The following is a 22,673-nucleotide window of genomic DNA, read 5'->3' as shown; positions in this document are numbered from 1 at the left end:
TAAGTCAATCGGGACCACCAGTCACTAGTGCCCGTTGTATGAGGGATCCAGCTATGCAGACTGACTCCATGGGGCATGTGTGAACATTATTTTTTACTATACATTACTCTTCATTACACACTGATTGCATGTTGTTTGCAGGAGACTTCTTGAAATTGTGAACAAACAACCCCCTCACACACTGAAACCCCAGAGACTGCATAAATTAGCACAGTGTACCATTAACAACATTGACTACATTCCAGAAAACCCAAACTTCTGATACACAAATATAATGGCGGAAAAGAAGATCTATAACCAAATATCGAAAAGGTACCTGGAGTCTGCATAGGCATTGGCATTGGCTGGACCACATAAGGAGGCACAGGGTTCAGAGGTTTGGCTTCCATCCCTGGCTGAGGAGGATACGGCTGAGGAGGTGGAGGATACGGCTGAGGAGGTTGAGGATACGGCTGATGGCCATACGTGGCCTCTGCATAGGAAGGCGGTGCAGAGGGAACCACATATTCACCTGGAATTGGCTGGTAATTCCCTGCCGGCTGCATTGTGCTCTGCAACACATGGAAGAAAAAAAACATATTTCATTCATGAAGGAAAACATAAGGCAGAATTGCTTCAGATTTATTCTACATTTCTACAGCATAAAATTAATAAAAACCCTGCTTTCTATCAATTCACACTGGATGTTCTACTGATTAATTAGATCATTTTAAGGCCTCATGCACACAACAGTATTTTTTCACGGTCCGCAAAACGGGGTTCCGTTGGTCCGTGACCGTTTTTTCGTCCGTGGGTCTGTCCTAAGCGGTGGAACTAAAACATGATTTTCTTTGTTTCAAAAAATGCTGTTATTGTGTGAAACTTTAATAAATAAAAAGTATACATATAAGGTATCGCCACGTCCGTAATCACCTGCTGTATAACAATATAACATGACCTAACCCCTCAGGTGAACACAGTTAAAAAAAAATAAAAAATTGCACTGTCACCTTACATCACAAAAAGTTTAATACCAAGCGATCAAAAAGTCACACACACACTCCAAAATTGTACCAATAAAACAGTCATCTGTCCCTGCAAAAAATTAGACCCTAGAAAAGACAGTCCCCCAAAAATAAAAATAATATGGATTTCAGAATATGGAGACACTAAAAATATTTTTTTTTTTAAATGCTTTATTATGTAAAACGGAAACAACCAAAACAAAGTAGTCATATTTGGTATTGTCGCATCCGCAACAACCTGCTCTATAAAAATCGCTCATGATCTAACCTGTCAGATGAACATTGCAAATAACAAAAAATAAAAATGGTGCCAAAACAGCACCTTGCCTCACAAAAAGTGTAATACAGAGCAACCAAAAATCATATGTACCCTAAAATAGTACCAACAAAACTGCCACCTTATCCGTAGTTTCCAAAATGGGGTAATTTTTTTGAGTTACTACTCTAGGGGTGCAACAGGGGTTCTTCAAATGTGACATGGCCCTCCAAAAACCATATGGCATTCCTTTGCTTCTGCGCCCTGCCGTGTGCCCGTACAGCAGTTTACGACCACATATGGGGCGTTTCTGTAAACTACAGAATCAGGGCCATAATTATTGAGTTTTGTTTGGCTGTTTACCCTTGCTTTGTTACTGGAATAAATTAATTAAAATAGAAAAAAAAAATCTTAAATTTAATCTCCATTTTCCTTTAATTCTTGTGGAACACCTAAACAGTTAACAAAGTTTGATAAACAGTTTTTAATACCTCGAGGGGTGTAGTTTCTAAAATGGGGGTCATTTTTGGGTGGTTTCTATTATGTATGCTTCACAAAGAGACTTTAGACCTGAACTGGTCCTTAAAAAGTGGGTTTTGGAAATTTTCTAAAAAATTTCAAGATTTGCTTCCAAACTTCTAAGCCTTCTTAAAGCCTGCTTTATCTGTTCATATCTCTGGTTTTGTACCAGCTAGAGCTTTGTATTGTTTGAAAGCTGACATTCCAAACTTTCAGACAATACCAGTATGACAGCAATATGTTCAGTACAGGGGAAGATATCACTGATAGAAATCGGGATGCAGTGAATGCAGCTGAAAGTAAAAGTAAAAGCAGGTTTTACCTGGGATTATTCCCGACTTAATTTCTAACAGTTATTTCTCCTCTGTTGCTTGGACTTTAGCTTTAAAACAAGACCAGTTGCATGTTTCTAGCTGGTACCATTCGGGAGAAAGCAGCACCTAAAGCAGCCCTCCCCCCTCCAATTTCTGCCCGTGAACAGTTAACTACTTTTCCCACTGCCCGAACTGGACTTGGGCAAAACAGTTAGGTAGTTAAAAGGAGAAACATTCCTTCCCTGACTCCAAATCAGAATAAATCCCTGTATCCCATCTCCAAAAATCTAGTACCTATAACCTGCAGCAATCAGACCCAGAGCAGAAACTGGTCAGGAATGGGGGAAGTTCGTTCCTGATGGCAGCAGTGATCTGTGATGTATGGGGATGAATACAATTGGTCATTCCTATACAGTCCCTTATTTGCGGAAGTACATACCTGTTTACACAGAGCGATGTGTGCCAACTAATGAGGCTTTCTGGTGCTGTACGAGAGAAGCGCTCATCTGTCAGGTGGCAACACCTTTACAGAGGCCAATTATCAGAATACCCCTTTCTTCCCAATGACCGTCCCAATCTTTGGCCCATCTACATGGGCCCTGGTTCACATCTATTGATAGAGGGTGTGAAAATTCAGCTAGAGAACAGGGACCCCTTTTTCACATTAGTGGGGGTCCCAACAGGACTTCTGATATGCTATATAACAAATCCAGTCAAAAGCTTTTTTTTTTTTTTTTTTTTTTAAACCCAGATACCGGCCGTCTGTTCCGCAATTTGCAGACCACACATGGCCGGCACTATATAGAAAATGCCTACTATGCTTGTACGCAATTATTGACAAGAATAGGACACACTATATTTTTGCGAGGCCGTGGAACAGGATTACGGGTGTGGACAGCACACATTGAAATTAATGGGTCCGCACCTGTTCCACAAAATTGCGAAACGGATGCGGACCCATTCATGCGGGTGTGTGAATGTAGCCTTATTCTGCTGTAGAACAGCTTCCAAGTTCCCAAAGCACAGTGGTACCTTGGAACCGAACCAGAGTTCAGGAAATGTTTTTTTTTTTTTACAGTAGAAATCAATTTATGAAGTTATTACCTGAAGCCTTGCGAGACTTCGCAAAGTAATAACTTTGGCTCATCGGAGCCAATACATTCTAATACTGTACAAAGCGCTCGGTCCGTACAGTATTGAAACAAATGTTATGCGAATCGCTCATCCCTAGTCATCAGTATCTGATCGGGGAGGACCCTGCTGATCAGCTCTTTGAGAAGGCACTGTGAGCACCGCAGCCTTCTCTCAGCTCACCAAGCACAGCGCCGTACATTGTATAGTGGCTGTGCTTGGTATTGTAGCTCAGCCACATTCACTTCTACGGGGCTGAGCGGAAACTAGGCTACGTGACCGATGTACATGATGCCACATGTCCTAGGAAAAGCTGAGAGAAGGCTGCGGCACTACTGTAAGCCCCAGTGCCTTCTCAAACAGCTGGTGGGTCCTGACTGTCAGACCCCCACTGATCAGAAACTGATGACCTATCTGGAGGTTGGGTCATCAGTATTAAAGTCTTGGAAAAACCCTTTCCTGACATGGCGCTTTTCTGTTTTTGTGCTTCTCTCTCCCTGCCGCCTTGGAGCCATTTTTCCATTCAAATATTCATATGAGGGCTTATTTTTTTGTTATTTTAGCAGGACAAGTTGTACTTTCTAATGGCACCATCTTATATTGCATACAATGTGGTGGAAAAGGAAAAAAAAAAAAAAATAGACAGTTTTATAGATTTCGCTTTTTCTTTCCATTGCCATATTCTGACCCCATAATTTGTTTTTCTAGTTATGTCTACATAGCTGCATGAGGGCTCATTTTTGTGTGGCACTTTTGGAGTGTCTACCACTTTTTGATCACTTCTTAATCAAATGTATTTTGGAAGGTGAAGCAACAAAAGAAAGGTGAACTGGCCACTTAAGATTTTTTTTTCCCTGTTACGGCATTCCACATGTTAATTCATAGTTTTGATGCCTTCAGTGTGAATCTACAATTTTCATAGTCATGAAAATAAAGAAAACTCTTTGAATGAGAAGGTGTGTCCAAACTTTTGGTCTGTACTGTATATATAATTTTTTATTTTTTTTTACTTTTTATTTTTAGGCCCCCAAGGGTACCTTAACATGCCATCATTTCTATAGAGTAATGGGATTTCATGGATTACTGAATAGAAAATGTAGTATATTCCATCATGTACCTTTCTAATAACATTTTTTGGATTAGGAGAGCTCCACTGTTGTAGTGCCTAGGCCTGAACAGCTTCCCAGAAAGCAGAGCTTCAGACAAATGTTAATCTCCAGCAGACAAGACGCAGAGCTGTTTGCTTCCCATTTGTCCTCCCCATTAGAAATAATTTCGGACAGGACACAACAGGGGGGCTGCTTTGCTTACAAGGCAGATGTTTACATTGGCAACTAATGGAGAAACATTTGCAGCATCTGGAACGGACATTAGCTGCCGAAATTTCTTGTAAATGCTGCGAATGACAAGTCAGGGGAAAAAGTTCAACTGTGCTGACAATCTTTCATCCCGGGAGTAACCTCAGAGCGGTACATCCTGCCAAGATAACAACCATCTGCTTATGCGTCACAGTCATACATCCAGGCCTGGAGCGACAGTGAACTAAGGCCTCCTTCACATCAGCGTTCTTTATTTCCGTTGTTCTGCTCCATTATTGGAAGTGCCGGATTCGGTGCATTACTGACAGGAACGGAGAACATTGACTAGAATAGGATCAGTTTGATTTACATTTAGGAGGAAAAAGGTTCTGCATACAGGACTTCTTTAATTATTCTTGATAAAATCTGTGATGGAGGCCACGAACACAGATGTGAATGTACCCTGTGGACCTGTATTACACATATAGATCTGGTCAAAATCTGCGCGGAAAGAATCCGCAGAGTCTGCATTGATAATTCTCATAGAATACATTGTACATGACCTACGGTGCTGATTTTCTGCACGCAATCCTGATCGTGGTTTCCTGGATTTTTCTTTTACTGACGACCTATCCTCTGGATACGTCATCAGTATCTGATTGGTGGAGTCCGAAACCCGGAACCCCCCACCATTCAGCTCTGCTGCCTTCTCACAGCGCCGTACATTGTATAGTGGCTGTGCTTGGTATTGCACTCAACCATGGTTATGATCACCCTGTAATCCAGCAGCGGTGGCCATGCTTGCACACTATAGGAAAAAGTGTGGGCCTATGAGCACTCCCATGGTCCTGGCCACCAGAGAGGCACTTTTTCCTATAGTGTGCAAGCCCGACCACTGTTGAATTTCAGGGTGGTTGTAACCATGTAAACGAGCAGTCTATAATGTGAAGGAAAAATTAATCCAGCCAGCAAAGGAAGCAATAAAGATAAATCACAATACATTAGTAAGTGCCTTGTATTAACTTTCTCTACATGATAAATGCCACTTGCTAAAGTGAAAGAACCCCTTTAACCACTTCAGCCCCGCTAGCTGAAACCCCCTTCATGACCAGAGCACTTTTTACACTTCTGCACTACACTACTTTCACCGTTTATCGCTCGGTCATGCAACTTACCACCCAAATGAATTTTACCTCCTTTTCTTCTCACTAATAGAGCTTTCATTTGGTGGTATTTCATTGCTGCTGGCATTTTTACTTTTTTTGTTATTAATCAAAATGTAACGATTTTTTTGCAAAAAAATGACATTTTTTACTTTCAGCTGTAAAATTTTGCAAAAAAAACGACATCCATATATAAATTTTTCGCTAAATTTATAGTTCTACATGTCTTTGATAAAAAAAAAATGTTTGGGTAAAAGTTATAGCGTTTACAAACTATGGTACAAAAATTAGAATTTCCGCTTTTTGAAGCAGCTCTGACTTTCTGAGCACCTGTCATGATTCCTGAGGTTCTACAATGCCCAAACAGTAGAAAACCCCCACAAATGACCCCATTTCGGAAAGTAGACACCCTAAGGTATTCGCTGATGGGCATAGTGAGTTCATAGAATTTTTAATTTTTTGTCACAAGTTAGCGGAAAATGATGATTTTTTTTATTATTTTTTTTTCCTTACAAAGTCTCATATTCCACTAACTTGCGACAAAAAATAAAAAATTCTAGGAACTCGCCATGCCCCTCACGGAATACCTTGGGGTGTCTTCTTTCCAAAATGGGGTCACTTGTGGCGTAGTTATACTGCCCTGGCAATTTAGGGGCCCAAATGTGTGAGAAGTACTTTGCAATCAAAATGTGTAAAAAATGGCCTGCGAAATCCGAAAGGTGCACTTTGGAATATGTGCCCCTTTGCCCACCTTGGCTGCAAAAAAGTGTGACACATCTGGTATCGCCGTACTCAGGAGAAGTTGGGGAATGTGTTTTGGGGTGTCATTTTACATATACCCATGCTGGGTGAGAGAAATATCTCTGCAAAAGACAACTTTTCCCATTTTTTTTATACAAAGTTGGCATTTGACCAAGATATTTCTCTCACCCAGCATGGGTATATGTAAAATGACACCCCAAAACACATTCCCCAACTTCTCCTGAGTACGGCGATACCAGATGTGTCACACTTTTTTGCAGCCTAGATGCGCAAAGTGGCCCAAATTCCTTTTAGGAGGGCATTTTTAGACATTTGGATCCCAGACTTCTTCTCACGCTTTCGGGCCCCTAACATGCCAGGGCAGTATAAATACCCCACATGTGACCCCACTTTGGAAAGAAGACACCCCAAGGTATTCCGTGAGGGGCATGGCGAGTTCCTAGAATTATTTTTTTTTGCCACAAGTTAGCGGAAATTGTTTTTTTTTTTGTATTTTCTCACAAAGTCTCCCTTTCCGCTAACTTGGGACAAAAATTTCAATCTTTCATGGACTCAATATGCCCCTCACGGAATACCTTGGGGTGTCTTCTTTCCGAAATGGGGTCACATGTGGGGTATTTACACTGCCCTGGCATTTTAGGGCCCTAAAGCGTGAGAAGAAGTCTGGAATATAAATGTCTAAAAAATGTTTACGCATTTGGATTCCGTGAGGGGTATGGTGAGTCCATGTGAGATTTTATTTTTTGACACAAGTTAGTGGAATATGAGACTTAGTAAGAAAAAACAAAACAAAAAATTTCCGCTAACTTGGGCCAAAAAAATTTCTGAATGGAGCCTTACAGGGGGTGATCAATGACAGGGGGGTGATCAGGGAGTCTATATGGGGTGATAACCCCCCTGTCATTGATCACCCCCCTGTAATGCTCCATTCAGACGTCCGTATGATTTTTTACGGATCCACTGATACATGGATCGGATCCGCAAAACACATGCGGACCTCTGAATGGAGCCTTACAGGGGGGGGGGGGTGATCACCCATATAGACTCCCTGATCACCCCCCTGTAAGGCTCCATTCAGACGTCCGTATGATTTTTACGGATCCGCAAAACACATGCGGACCTCTGAATGGAGCCTTACAGGGGGGGGGTGATCAATGACAGAGGGGTGATCACCCATATAGACTCCCTGATCACCCCCCTGTAAGGCTCCATTCAGACGTCCGTATGATTTTTACGGATCCACTGATACATGGATCGGATCCGCAAAACACATGCGGACCTCTGAATGGAGCCTTACAGGGGGGTGATCAATGACAGGGGGGTGATCAATGACAGGGAAGTGATCAGGAAGTTTATGTGCGTGATCACCCCCTTGTCATTGATCACCCCCCTGTAAGGCTCCATTCAGACGTCCGCATGTGTTTTGCGGATCCGATCCATGTATCAGTGGATCCATAAAAATAATACGGCCGTCTGAACGGAGCCTGACAGGGGGGTGATCAGGGAGTCTATATGGGGTGATCAGTGGTGCATAAGGGGTTAAAAAGTGACAGGGGGGGGGGGGTGTAGTGTAGTGTTTTCTGGTACTTTGCACAGCTACCTGTGTCCTCTGGTGGTCGATCCAAACAAAAGGGACCACCAGAGGACCAGGTAGCAGGTATATTAGACGCTGTTATCAAAACAGCGTCTAATATACCTGTTAGGGGTTAAAAAAATCACATCTCCAGCCTGCCAGCGAACGATCGCCGCTGGCAGGCTGGAGATCTACTCGCTTACCTTCCGTTCCTGTGAGCGCGCGCGCCTGTGCGCGTTCACAGGAAATCTCGCGTCTCGCGAGATGACGCGTATATGCGTCCAGGAGGAGTAAAGCAACCACCTCCCGGACGCATATCTGCGTACAGCGGTCGGGAAGTGGTTAAAGAGGACCTTTCCTAGAGGACCTAGTCCTGACATGTCTGTTTTAATAGCTTCATGCATTACCCATGTAATAACAATTCTGGAGCCTCTATTCTTATGTCTGTATGTTGTGCCATTCCTTTACTATTTCTACTAGAAGTTATGAATGAATTGCTAGCAGTCTGCAGTAAGGGCACAGAGGGAGGTAACAAGTTTGGGGTGTACCTGCACAGTCTGAGAATGGCTGCACTGACTAGATACAGTGAGACTGCGCAGGTACACCCCTCCCCTGTACTCTTACTGAAGGCTAATCGCAATTCATTCATAACTTCTAGTAGTAATAATAAAGGAATGGCACAACATAGAGACATAAGAACAGATGCTCCAGAACTGTTAGTACATGGGGAATGTATGACGCTATTAAAACAGACATGTCAGGAGTGGTGAAAGGTCACCTTTAAAGACTAGAAAAGCAAATATGGAGCGAATCGAGCTTCGGATCATAAATCCGAAATTGATGTGTTAAAAACTTTTGGGGTCAATTCTCAAACTGGTGTAAAGTAGAACTGGCTTAGTTGCCCATAGCAATCAATCAGATGCCTTCTTTCATTTTCCAAAGGAGCTATAAAAAAATGAAAGGTGGAATCTGATTGGTTGCTATGGGCAACTAAGCCAGTTCTACTTTACACCTGTTTGATAAAGGACCCCAATTTGTTGATTTTGCCATTTCCGTATAGCATTAAAATGTATGGGCTCCATGTAGCAAAACTTCATCTCAGCCAAAGTTGCTCGAGGCTTCAGTGAATGACTGTTATTCCCATCTGCGTATTTAAAAACATTTTAAAATAGGAATCCAAAGTCAGCTTTGGTACTGGCTGGTTCCTTGGTACAAAAGCCGACTTTGGATTCCAATTTTAAAATGTTTTTGCCCAGGGAGGCGGCGGCGGACGGCACCGCCCAGGGAGATAACACTGCAATGTGTGCTGGCAGTGTCAGACTTTGTAGGAACAGACCCCATTAATAGGAGGAATGGCAACACCCAGTTGTCAATAAATTCAAACATTTCCAGGAATAATAAGAGGAACGTCACAACACCGAGTTCTATGAAAAAACACTCTATAGTTTATTTATACAAGAGATTACTAACACAGACATGTCAGGGGAGTCCATGTAGTGTCCCTCCATAGGAAGCCCTCCCAGCTGGTCAGCATGGTGGAGAAGGGTCACTCTCATGACAGGAGTCCTGTAGGAAGAAGCCCTATGTCCTCTCTGCAACGCTGACTCACTTCTGAAGAAAACATTTGCAATTATTCAATACTAAATGCAGATTTTCACACACAAAGAGTAAAAAGAAACACACGACTAAACACGTTGTGCAACATTTTTCCACGAATTTTGTTTCTGGGAGAAAGATGTCATCAGTTTACAGAAGAGGCCTCTTCCAGTATATACTCAGCAGTGCAGAAAAAACCTCAATACACAACACATATGATAATAAGGGCGGTGCCTGAAAGGGCTGTTCCTTATCCACAGGGCATGTGATCTTCAGGGGTCCAACTGCTAGAGCCATAACTAGAATGGGGGTCTGCGTTTCCCTATTTTAATGAAACAGTGGACACGCGTGCACACTGCCGCCATAGAGTTGAATGGAGAGGCACACAGACGCACATCTATCTTTCCATTCAAAGGGAGGAAAACCGCTCCCAGGCCTGCCATGACTATGAGAGACAGCCTGTGATAGGCTATAATGCAATGCTATACAAGGTATTAGAACAGTAATGTCCCTAGTGGAACTGAATAATAAAATTAAGCTGAAGTTAAAAAAAAATATTGTATTAAATATACAAAAAAATATAAAAAAAATAAAATTAATTAAAGCATAAAGCTATACATATTTGGTATTGCAGTAATCATATTGACTAGGTCATCATAAAAAATAAATCTCGGAAAACCCCTTTAATATAAGTTCTACATACACACGCCAAAATGGTGTCACTAAAAATACAATTTGTCCCGCAAAAAAACAATCCCTCATAGGGCTACAATGACAAACAAATAAAAAAAAATTATAATTTGGCCAGAAAGACAACAGCAACACACAGCACCATATTCTGTACAACTAGTGGTACTACCACTGACTGCACGCCATCTGAGGGGCGAGAGACGAGACCTCCTTCCATGATGTCGGCATGAATGGGGAATTTACCAGGAGTTAGCCTTTTATGAACAGAATAAGTGGTTTAGGGGGAAAAAAATGCTACCAAAAGATATATAAAAGTTATGGTTAACACTATATAGTTTTGAGGTTAAACCAAGCGAGTGGGCGCTACTCAGACAGGATGTGCACGCCTGGAATATCTGAAAACCACGGCGTCTTCACACACAGCGCCTGGTACAGACATCCGGGCATTGCACCAGCGCCATATTGGTCCACTCATCTACTGTATGCCACAGAGCAAACAAGGATTGGAAATGTGCTCCCTTCTCTGGGACACAGTCCTGTCTATGGCTAGAAACAGATCTGTGGTATATACTTCTGGAACCAAGACCAAGTGATGGTGGAGGGCAATCAGGTACAATATGCATACAAACACTAATACAACCAGGGACCTTGTAGAACATACTTCAATGGCAGGTCCTCTGGACACTAGAAGTCTAGGCAAGCACTATGATCAGCCTGCTGCGCTGGCTGCTTGACTCTGGGGAGGACACTCAGGAGGAGGTGGAGGCTGCGCGCACACCAGCTGAGACGGAGCAGTGGTGAACCCTCCCCTGTCCCTCCTCCTGCTTTAATATTAGCCATACATTAATTGGTGGTAGTGGTGTGCGCAGCTTCAGAGCCCGCTCATTTTACTGGGCTCTGTGGCGGCCGTGTCATAGGAGGGAGGGATTCCCTCTCTCCCTCCCTACACACTCTGGCCACTGAACACAGCGGCGCGCACTAAGCTCCATGTTTTCTCATAAGCGAGCAGCGCTGCATGCATTATCGTCATAACGGCAAGGTAAGATGCCAATAACTTTGAAAATCGTGAATATCGGCCGATAATATTGGTAAATCCTATAATCGGTCCATTCCTAGTTGTAATGGCATGTTTTGTGTGGGGAGCAATCATTAGAATAAAATGGCCGTCATCCGATTAGTAAACAAAACCTGTCCAAATCACACATCAAGACAGGTTACTTCAGGACACTGAGGTAAAGAGCTGCCTCATCCTCCTCCCTACTCCGCTTGTCAGAGATTATGATCCTGAATACAGTTTAATATGATCTTCAGATGAATCTTTGTAGGGATGGAGGCCATGGGGAGACAATCTCCATTACCACAGCCTGTCCTGTCCGTCCTCTCTGTACTTCATGTCTCCTCATAAATCCAATGCCTACAGATTCAGCTGAACATCTATCTTATCAGCTATATTCAGGATCATAATCCCTGACATGTAGAGGAGAGAGGAAGATGAGGCAGCTCTTTACCTGGTAACTTGTCCTGCTGTGTGATTAGGACAGGTTTTGAGTGCACCAACAGGACAGCGGCCATTTTATTTCTCCTAATGATTGCTCCCTAGAATAAACGAGCCACTATAACTAATGAAAGGTATTTGGGAATATATTTATAATAAAGTAATATGTAAGTATTTTAATTTTCTTAATTCCTGGAGAACCCCTTTAATGACATGCAGTACAAAGTTGGATCTGGTAGTCAGTCCATAACACTCAGCTCAACGGTCCAGTCATTGGGAATTTACATGAAGGTTGTTGGACGGGTTACACTTGAAAAGTCCTTCCTGAACTGGCTTAGTTGCCCACAGCAACCAATCAGATTCCACCTTTCATTTTTTACAGCTCCTTTGGAAAATGAAAGGTGGAATCTGATTGGTTGCTATGGGTAACTAATACACCAGTTTTGATAAATCTCCCATATCATTTATTGGCTCACTGCTGTATAACTTGTGTTGCTTTGAATCCCTTGTTTCCCATCAAAACGTTAAAGGGGTTACCCATGAATGAAAGGGAGCCCGTCACCTCCCTTACGCATTATTAGCCGCAGTCCTACACGTGTACTGCAGACATTAACCGTTGATATCTCTTTAATATCTTGACACCCCTCGTTTCTCTGCAAAACATCACGACATATTGCTAGGAGGACAGAACTTAGTGACCTTGGAGAGTCAGCTGCTGGGACCCCACCATGCATTAGGACAGGGATCGGCAACCTCCCGCACTACAGGTGTTCTGAAACTACAACTCCTAGAATGCTCCATTCACTTTTATAGGAGTTAGAAGAAAAGCATGTTTGCATGCTGGGAGTTGTAGTTTAATAGCAGCTGGAGTACCAAATGTTACTGATCCCTGCACTAGAACAATGTAAAGCGATATGTCACAATGACTGGATGCGGCCAGTCCTTTATTATTCCTGCTAGCAGTAATAGAGGTCCAGATGGGCATTACCAGTGGGGGGGGGGGTCTCCTGCACAGTCTGACACTGAAGGGATAACATCTGACTGTGCAGTGACACATCCCCAACCGGTAACACTCATCTGGACCTTTATTGCAAACTGCTAGAAATTTGTTCGTAAACTTTTAGTAGGAATAATAAAGGAATGGCAAAACAGAGTCAAAGGAATAGCATCTCCACAATTGTTATTACATGGTGGATGCAAGTAGTCACTAAATCATATGTAAGGAGGGGTGACAGGTCCTCTTCAAGAGATTAAACTCAAAAAGAGTTTGCAAAAGAAACAAAGAGGTCTGATAAGTTTAGTAATAGCAAAGCAACTCCAGAAAACTGGACAGTCCCTGGAATTCCTGGAAAAATGTCTCAAATCTGTGTCGACCAGAGGTGACAAAATCCTGCACATTACAGGGGCCAGTGACACCAGCCCAAGAGCCGGGCTGATATCTGTTGTGGTTGAGGGGGGAGATGCTCAGGAGAATTCAATCAAGATGGTAGCATTTGGGTGGTTCTCTGGCTGCGGCTGATGGAAGATGATTTGCCTTTTTCCTTAGGGTACTTTCACACTAGCGTTTTTCTTTTCCGGCATAGAGTTCTGTCCTAGGGGCTCTATACCGGAAAATAACTGATCAGTTTTATCCCCATGAATTCTGAATGGAGTGTAATCCGTTCAGTTTGCATCAGGATGTCTTCAGTTCAGTCGTTTTGACTGATCAGGCAAAAGAGAAAACCGTAGCATGCTACGGTTTTATCTCCGGCGAAAAAAACTGAAGACTTGCCTGAATGCCGGATCCATGCCGCATTTTTTTCTATAGGAATATATTAGTGCCGGGTCCGGCATTCAAAATACCGGAATGCCGGATCCGTCCTTCCGGTCTGCGCATGCGCAGACCTTTAAAAATGAAAAAAAAACAAAAAACGGATCCGTTTTGCCTGATGACACCGGAAAAACGGATCCGGTATTGCAATGCATTTTTCTGACTGATCAGGCATTTTTCTGACTGATCAGGATCCTGATCAGTCAGAAAAATGCCTGATCAGTCAGAAAAAATGACATCCGTTTGCATACAGTTTGCCTGATCAGGCAGTCAGTTCAGGCAATGGTACTGCCTGCCGGAATCAAGCAACGCAAGTGTGAAAGTACCCTTAGGGCCCTTTCACACCTGCGTTATAGTCTTCCGGCATAGAGTTCCGTCGTCGGGGCTCTATGCCGGAAGAATACTGATCAGGATTTTCCTAATGCATTCTGAATGGACAGTCCGTCCTTCAGGATGCATCAGGATGTCTTCAGTTCTGGAACGGAACGTTTTTTGGCCGCAGCAAATAGCGCAGCATGCTGCGCTTTTTGCTCCGGCCAAAAATCCGGAACACTTGCCGCAAGGCCGGATCCGGAATGAATGCCCATTGAAAGGCATTGATCCGGATCCGGCCTTAAGCTAAACGTCGTTTCGGCGCATTGCCGGATGCGACGTTTAGCTTTTTCTCAATGGTTACCATGGCTGCCGGGACGCTAAAGTCCTGGCAGCCATGGTAAACTGTAGTGGGGAGCGGGGAGCAGCATACTTACCGTCCGTGCGGCTCCCGGGGCGCTCCAGAGTGACGTCAGGGCGCCCCAGGCGCATGGATGACGTGATCGCATGGATCACATGATCCATGCGCATGGGGCGCTCTGACGTCATTCTGGAGCGCCCCGGGAGCCGCACGGATGGTAAGTATGCTGCTCCCCCGCTCCCCACTACTACTATGGCACCCAGGACTTTAATAGCGTCCTGGGTGCCATAGTAACACTGAAAGCATTTTGAAGACGGATCCGTCTTCAAATGCTTTCAGTACACTTGCGTTTTTCCGGATCCGGCGTGTAATTCCGGCAAGTGGAGTACACGCCGGATCCGGACAACGCAAGTGTGAAAGAGGCCTTACACAAACTTTGATGTGAGCTGATTGCAACCATTAATATTTTACCACAACATATCAGAGACCCTCTGCAGACATCAAGTGACTAATCACTCCGATTGTGCGCCGTCTGCCTGGGAATCGGCCGCCCTAAGAGGAACGACTTGTGACATCCACTAACCATCGGCCATTACACAGAAGTATTTTGTAACTTTCTTAAATAGAGATTTCAGACGTTGGCTGCAGGAAGAAAATGTCACAATTCTGTCCAAAATTGACCACTCGTTTCAGTATTTTTATTTTAAGGAAAGGGGGGCGATTTGAACTTTTTTTGTAAAAACTTATTTTTTTTTTACTTTAACCACTTCAGCCCCGCTAGGTGAAACCCCCTTCATGACCAGAGCACTTTTTACACTTCGGCACTACACTACTTTCACCGTTTATTGCTCGGTCATGCAACTTACCACCCAAATGAATTTTACCTCCTTTTCTTCTCACTAATGGAGCTTTCATTTGGTGGTATTTTATTGCTGCTGACATTTTTACTTTTTTGTTATTAATCAAAATGTAACGATTTTTTTGCAAAAAAATGACATTTTTCACTTTCAGCTGTAAAATTTTGCAAAAAAAATGACATCCATATATACATTTTTCGCCAAATTTATTGTTCTACATGTGTTTGATAAAAAAAAAAATGTTTGGGCAAAAAATAAAAATGGTTTGGGTAAAAGTTATAGCATTTACAAACTATGGTACAAAAATGTGAATTTCCACTTTTTGAAACAGCTCTGACTTTCTGAGCACCTGTCATGATTCCTGAGGTTCTACAATGCCCAAACAGTAGAAAACCCCCACAAATGACCCCATTTCGGAAAGTAGACACCCTAAGGTATTCGCTGATGGGCATAGTGAGTTCATAGAACTTTTTATTTTTTGTCACAAGTTAGCGGAAAATGATGATTATTTATTTATTTATTTTTTTCCTTACAAAGTCTCATATTCCACTAACTTGCGACAAAAAATAAAAAATTCTAGGAACTCGCCGTGCCCCTCACGGAATACCTTGGGGTGTCTTCTTTCCAAAATGGGGTCACTTGTGGCGTAGTTATACTGCCCTGGCAATTTAGGGGCCCAAATGTGTGAGAAGTAGTTTGCAATCAAAATGTGTAAAAAATGGCCTGCGAAATCCGAAAGGTGCACTTTGGAATATGTGCCCCTTTGCCCACCTTGGCTGCAAAAAAGTGTCACACATCTGGTATTGCCGTACTCAGGAGAAGTTGGGAAATGTGTTTTGGGGTGTCATTTTACATATACCCATGTTGGGTGAGAGAAATATCTTGGCAAAAGACAACTTTTCCCATTTTTTTATACAAAGTTGGCATTTGACCAAGATATTTTTCTCACCCAGCATGGGTATATGTAAAATGACACCCCAAAACACATTCCCCAACTTCTCCTGAGTACGGCAATACCAGATGTGTGACACTTTTTTGCAGCCAAGGTGGGCAAAGGGGCACATATTCCAAAGTGCACCTTTCGGATTTCGCAGGCCATTTTTTACACATTTTGATTGCAAACTACTTCTCACACATTTGGGCCCCTAAATTGCCAGGGCAGTAGAAGTACGCCACAAGTGACCCCATTTTGGAAAGAAGACACCCCAAGGTATTCCGTGAGGGGCACGGCGAGTTCCTAGAATTTTTTATTTTTTGTCGCAAGTTCGTGGAATATGAGACTTTGTAAGGAAAAAAGAAAAAAAAAGAAAAATCATCATTTTCCACTAACGTGTGACAAAAAATAAAAAATTCTAGGAACTCGCCATGCCCCTCACGGAATACCTTGGGGTGTCTTCTTTCCAAAATGGGGTCACTTGTGGCGTAGTTATACTGCCCTGGCAATTTAGGGGCCCAAATGTGTAAGAAGTACTTTGCAATCAAAATCTGTAAAAAATAGCCTGTGAAATCCGAAAGGTGCACTTTGGAATATGTGCCCCTTTGCCCACCTTGGCTGCAAAAAAGTGTCACACATCTGGTATCGCCGTACTCAGGAGAAGTTGGGGAATGTGTTTTGGGGTGTCATTTTACATATACCCATGCTGGGTGAGAGAAATATCTTGGCAAAAGACAACTTTTCCCATTTTTTTATACAAAGTTGGCATTTGACCAAGATATTTTTCTCACCCAGCATGGGTATATGTAAAATGACACCCCAAAACACATTGCCCAACTTCTCCTGAGTACGGCGATACCAGATGTGTCACACTTTTTTGCAGCCTAGATGCGCAAAGGGGCCCAAATTCCTTTTAGGAGGGCATTTTTAGACATTTGGATCCCAGACTTCTTCTCACACTTTCGGGCCCCTAAAAAGCCAGGGCAGTATAAATACCCCACATGTGACCCCACTTTGGAAAGAAGACACCCCAAGGTATTCAATGAGGGGCCTGGCGACTTCCTAGAAATTTTTATTTTTTTGCATAAGTTAGCGGAAATAGATTTTTTTTGTTTTTTTCTCACAAAGTCTCACTTTCCGCTAACTTAGGACAAAAATTTCAATCTTTCATGGACTCAATATGCCCCTCACGGAATACCTTGGGGTGTCTTCTTTCCGAAATGGGGTCACATGTGGGGTATTTATACTGCCCTGGCTTTTTAGGGGCCCTAAAGCGTGAGAAGAAGTCTGGAATATAAATGTCTAAAAATGTTTACGCATTTGGATTCCGTGAGGGGTATGGTGAGTTCATGTGAGATTTTATTTTTTGACACAAGTTAGTGGAATATGAGACTTAGTAAGAAAAAACAAAAACAAAAACAAACAAAAAATTTCCGCTAACTTGTGCCAAAAAAGAATGTCTGAATGGAGCCTTACCAGGGGGGGGGGGGGGGGGGGGGGTGATCAATGACAGGGGGTGATCAGGGTGATCACCCCCCTGTCACTGATCACCCCCCCTGTAAGGCTCCATTCAGACATCCGCATGATTTTTTACGGATCCATGGATACATGGATCGGATCCACAAAACACATGCGGGTGTCTGAATGGAGCCTTACAGGGGGGTTATCAATGACAGGGGGTGATCAGGGTAATCAGGGTGATCACCCCCCTGTCACTGATCACCCCCCCTGTAAGGCTCCATTCAGACATCCGCATGATTTTTTACGGATCCATGGATCGGATCCACAAAACGCATGCGGACGTCTGAATGGAGCCTTACAGGGGGGTTATCAATGACAGGGGGGTGATCAGGGAGTGTATATGGGTGATCACCCGCCTGTAATTGATCACCCCCTGTAAGGCTCCATTCAGACGTCCGCATGTGTTTTGCGGATCCGATCCATGTATCCATGGATCCGTAAAAATCATGCGGACGTCTGAATGGAGCCTTACAGGGGAGTGATCAATGACAGGGGGGTGATCAATGACAGGGGGTGATCAGGGAGTGTATATGGGTGATCACCCGCCTGTCATTGATCACCCCCCTGTAAGGCTCCATTCAGACGTCCGTATGCTTTTTGCGGATCCAATCCATGTATCCGTGGATCCGTAAAAATCATACGGACGTCTGAACGGAGCCTGACAGGGGGGTGATCAATGACAGTGCGGTGATCAATGACAGGGGGGTGATCAGGGAGTTTATATGGGGTGATCATGGGTTTATAAGGGGTTAATAAGTGACGGGGGGGGGGGGGTGTAGTGTAGTGTGGTGTTTGGTGCGACTGTACTGACCTACCTGAGTCCTCTGGTGGTCGATCCTAACAAAAGGGACCACCAGAGGACCAGGTAGGAGGTATATTAGACGCTGTTATGAAAACAGCGTCTAATATACCTGTTAGGGGTTAAAAAATTCAGATCTCCAGCCTGCCAGCGAACGATCGCCGCTGGCATGCTGGAGATCCACTAGCTTACCTTCCGTTCCTGTGAGCGCGCGCGCCTGTGTGCGCGCGTTCACAGGAAATCTCGCGTCTCGCGAGATGACGCATATATGCGTGACTGTGCGCCAGCCTGCCACCTCCGGAACGCACATGTGCGTTAGGCGGTCCGGAGGTGGTTAAGTCACCCTGTGTGACAATAACTGGCAATCATTCGATTGCCCATAGTATTCAGTGATAGCTAAATAGCCATCATTGAAGGCTTCATTTGCACTATATCAATACAAGGCTGCCACCTAGTGGCCTGTATTGATATATACATCTAATTGACTGAAGCCTGCTTGAGGCTTCGGTCAATTAGCGCAAGGTAACAGGTTCCCTGATCTCAGCCGGAGAAAGCTGTTACCAGACCGGAAGCGTGCAACTTCCGGTTCCGGTCTGCGCAGATGCCGTGGCCGCAGATTGACCACAGCATCTGAAGGGTAAGAAGTATGCGATCAGCCTTATTTTAAATATCAGAAACACTGCGGCTAAGGCTACTTTCACACTGGCGTTTCTGGGTCCGCTTGTGAGATCCGTTTCAGGGCTGCCCCAATGCAGTTCAGCCCCAATGCATTCTGAATGGAAAAGGATCCGCTCAGAATGCATCAGTTTGGCTGCGTTTGGCCTCAGTTGCGCTTTTTAGACGGTCACCAAAACGCAGCTTGCAGCATTTTGGTGACCGTCTGACTATGCGGAGCCAAACGGATCCGTCTAAACTTACAATGTAAGTCAATGGGGATGGATCCTTTTTTTACTGACACAATATGGTGCAATTGAAAACCGATCCGTCCCCCCAATGACTTTCAATGTAAGTCAAGACAGATCAGTTTTGACTTACTTTTTTTTTTTTTATGAATAATGAGGTCAGGAGCCGGCTATGTGATTCTGCAGCCAGCTCCCGCCTCCTGTATATGAATTAATGAGAGATTTATCTTCATTGGTGGTGCAGTGCGCCCCCCACCCCAGTATTAAAAACATTGGTGGCGCAGTGCGCCCCCCCCTCCCACTATTAATCATTGGTGGCAGTGGCCACAGGGTCCCCTCTCCCCTCCGATCAGAACCCCAGCAGTGCAATCCTGGGGCTCTGATCAGTTACCATGGCAGCCAGGACACTATTGAAGCCCTGGCGCCATGGTAAGCTCCATGCACAGGGCAGCAGGGACAGTGTGAGATCCTATTCACCCTGATGGAGCTCTATCAGGGTGAATAGGACAAGTGACATTTTTGAGAAAATGAGAATCGTTTTGGATCACCTATTATTTAACAAAAAAGCCTGAGGAGGCGATCATATGGAGTATGTAAAAACTAAAACATAACTTTTAATACATATTACTAATATAAGGTATCCCTGAAATGATATAATATACAATACATTACATAGAACTTGTAGTAGGAAAAGGTTGGTGCACGGCGGCACCTATAGGTAACCAATTGTTCTACCACAACCCGGAAGGTTCCAGAGCTCCACGATCCCAGGAAGGAAGCTAAAATAGAAAATGAAAGCTATCCCTGGGTACAGTGATGTTGTGATGAAGATGACCGGGAAAAGGGAGATATCCCTAATTGCGCCCTAGGTGGGGGTACTGCTCTGGCCCTGATAGCTAGATATATGTAGCAGCCCAACAGCAGAGCACCCGTCCTGATAAGGGCGACCCTGTCAGGAACCTGGCCCAGAAATAAATAGCCCTAGTACGCCCGGCTCCTATCTATCCCTACATGCACGTTTCACCACATGCAGCTGGGCGTACTAGGGCTATTTATTTCAGGGCAAGGTTCCTGACAGGGTCGTCCCTAGCCATCACCCCCCCCCCAGGCATCAGTACTCTATGCCATCGCCACGACATGTCAGGATCCAGTGAAGAAGGGTGCGGGCCGGTGGGTGACCATGGAGCGTGAGTAATAGCAAGCGCTTCACTCACGCTCCATGGTCACATGACACAAATAAATCCTCAGTGCAGAAAATTTGCATCAAAGATCTTTTTGTGTTGAGTTACTCGAGTAATCGTTGAAGCCCTAAATGGGACCGCCCTGCGCCTCGGTCATGTGACCAGTGAAGGTGATGTCACTGCCAAGGAACTGCTGATCGATGTGGGTGCCAGGAGTCGGGCCCTTGTGTGTGCGGGCCTCATCCGCACGTCCGCTCCACCGTCCCACAAACAAAGATAGAACAGGTCCTATTCTGGTCTGTTTTGCAAACAAATATAGGCATTTTAACACAGGAAAATGCAGGACACACAGCCGATATCCTTGTTTTCTGGCGGCCAAGTGGGTACGGTCGTGCGCCATCTGCAAATCACGGATCCACAAAATGCAGTCCGTGGGCCATTGACTATAATGGGTCGGTGGTCTGCATATTGCAGACAAATACTATCCTTTTGTAAAACAGACATGCATGTGCATCCTGCAGATGGACAGAACGTGTCCGGTACTTGTAGTCCGCTCACCTGGCGTCTTGTTGGCCTCGGGGAGCACGGAAAATAGCTGGAAAGCTTCAAACACGAAGAAAGGGACGTCCAGCCCCCTGGTAAGTGGTGTACCCATGCCCAGAGGAGTGCGGCATATCCCTTTCTTCACGTCCTATACTTGGCCATAAAATGCACACCAAGGAACCCACAGAAGTCAACGGGTCCGCAAAAAACGTAGATGCAACACAGGTAGTGTCTGTATTTCACGGATCAGACGGGCAAAATACATACGGCCGGAGGATGGGTCAGTGTCAGTCCCCGGACAACCCCTTTAATTATTCACATTTCCATCACATTACACAGAAGTTATGTAAAGACTGTCATGTGCCACACACAGCCGGCACCGACCGCCCCGCAGCCGGCACCGACCGCCCCGCAGCCGGCACCGACCGCCCCGCAGCCGGCACCGACCGCCCCACAACCGGCACCGACCACCCCACCTTTGTATGTATACCATCCATTCGGAGGCACCGACCGCCCCACCTTTGTATGTATACCATCCATTCGGAGGCACCGACCGCCCCACAGCCGGCACCGACTGTCACATCTTTGTATCTATACCATCCATTCCGAGGCACCGACCGCCCCACAGCCGGCACCGACTGTCACACCTTTGTATCTATACCATCCATTCCGAGGCACCGACCGCCCCACAGCCGGCACCGACTGTCACACCTTTGTATGTATACCATCCATTCCGAGGCACCGACCGCCTCACCTTTGTATGTATACCATTCCGAGGCTTACAGTAATACACCACACTATATGGCGGTCCTATGAAGTCTGGAGGTAGATGTCGGAAATACTTTAGGGTGACGGAAGGTAAAGCTGAAGTGTGAACACATGTGCAGGATGTTCAGGCTCTGTTCACACTGGCGTGACACTGACTTACAATGGTTTCCATTATTTCCCTGCCCTGGCTGCCAGCACTGACGGACACATGTGAACAGGACCAGCCCACAGAAAACGCAAGGAGCACATTTTCAGCCGTGTGAATTAGGTCTCTGAATGCCAAAACACACCCAGACTTCCCTCCACAGCGCCAGACAGTTTGTGTTTAGCTGAGACACATTTGCGCCGTTTTCCCAAACTTGTCGCCCAGAGAGCAAATCTGTAGAGCTCCAGTCTCACTGCAGGACACATATGGCCGTCCTCGGGGTCTCCCCCACACACGGGACCCCCCGAGTCTCCCCCCCATTACTTATCTCACTAGTCTGTGACAAGTTCCACCACGGACCCTACAGACCGCTCCGTGTAAACTTCGCCATAAAAACTTACTTGGAAGAGACGACGTCCTTCTCCCTGACTGAGCCTCCTGTACAGCGGGCGGTTACTACACTGAGGAAGGACGGCGCCCGGGAGCGAGCAGCGCGCCCCCGACCACACCTAGCGGCGCGGCCTACGTCACTGCGGGGGCGGGGGCGGGGCGGGAAAGTCCACAGCGTCTCACTGCAAGTCCGTGACTCCTCAGCCCGGAGTCCGTGCTGAGCCCCTGCGGCCGCCATTACTTGCCCTCAGCTTCCCACAGTTACTGAATGATAACTGGACCTGGTGTGTAGGCTACATACAGCAAGCAGTGTTCCCTCTAAGCCTTGGCAGCTGCTGAGCGGGGTCGG

General features: G+C 45.0%; 1 protein-coding gene across 1 annotated transcript in view; it reads right to left on the bottom strand.

Moving 5' to 3' along the window:
- The window catches only part of LITAF (lipopolysaccharide induced TNF factor), a 28,772-nt gene extending 6,340 nt beyond the window's left edge, over positions 1 to 22,432 (bottom strand). Inside the window, exons 1-2 of the mRNA XM_044304020.1 lie at positions 22,336 to 22,432; positions 317 to 551 (exon numbers count right to left, since the gene is read on the bottom strand). Of these exons, the coding sequence (XP_044159955.1) occupies positions 317 to 545 (229 nt within the window). The 5' untranslated portion in view covers positions 546 to 551; positions 22,336 to 22,432. The remainder of the gene's footprint in view (positions 1 to 316; positions 552 to 22,335) is intronic.
- Positions 22,433 to 22,673: the final 241 nt, after the last annotated feature.

Source organism: Bufo gargarizans, chromosome 8 (assembly GCF_014858855.1).
Source record: "Bufo gargarizans isolate SCDJY-AF-19 chromosome 8, ASM1485885v1, whole genome shotgun sequence".
In the NCBI taxonomy this organism is placed as follows: Eukaryota; Metazoa; Chordata; class Amphibia; order Anura; family Bufonidae; genus Bufo; species Bufo gargarizans.
This window is presented reverse-complemented; position numbering and strand designations above follow the sequence as displayed.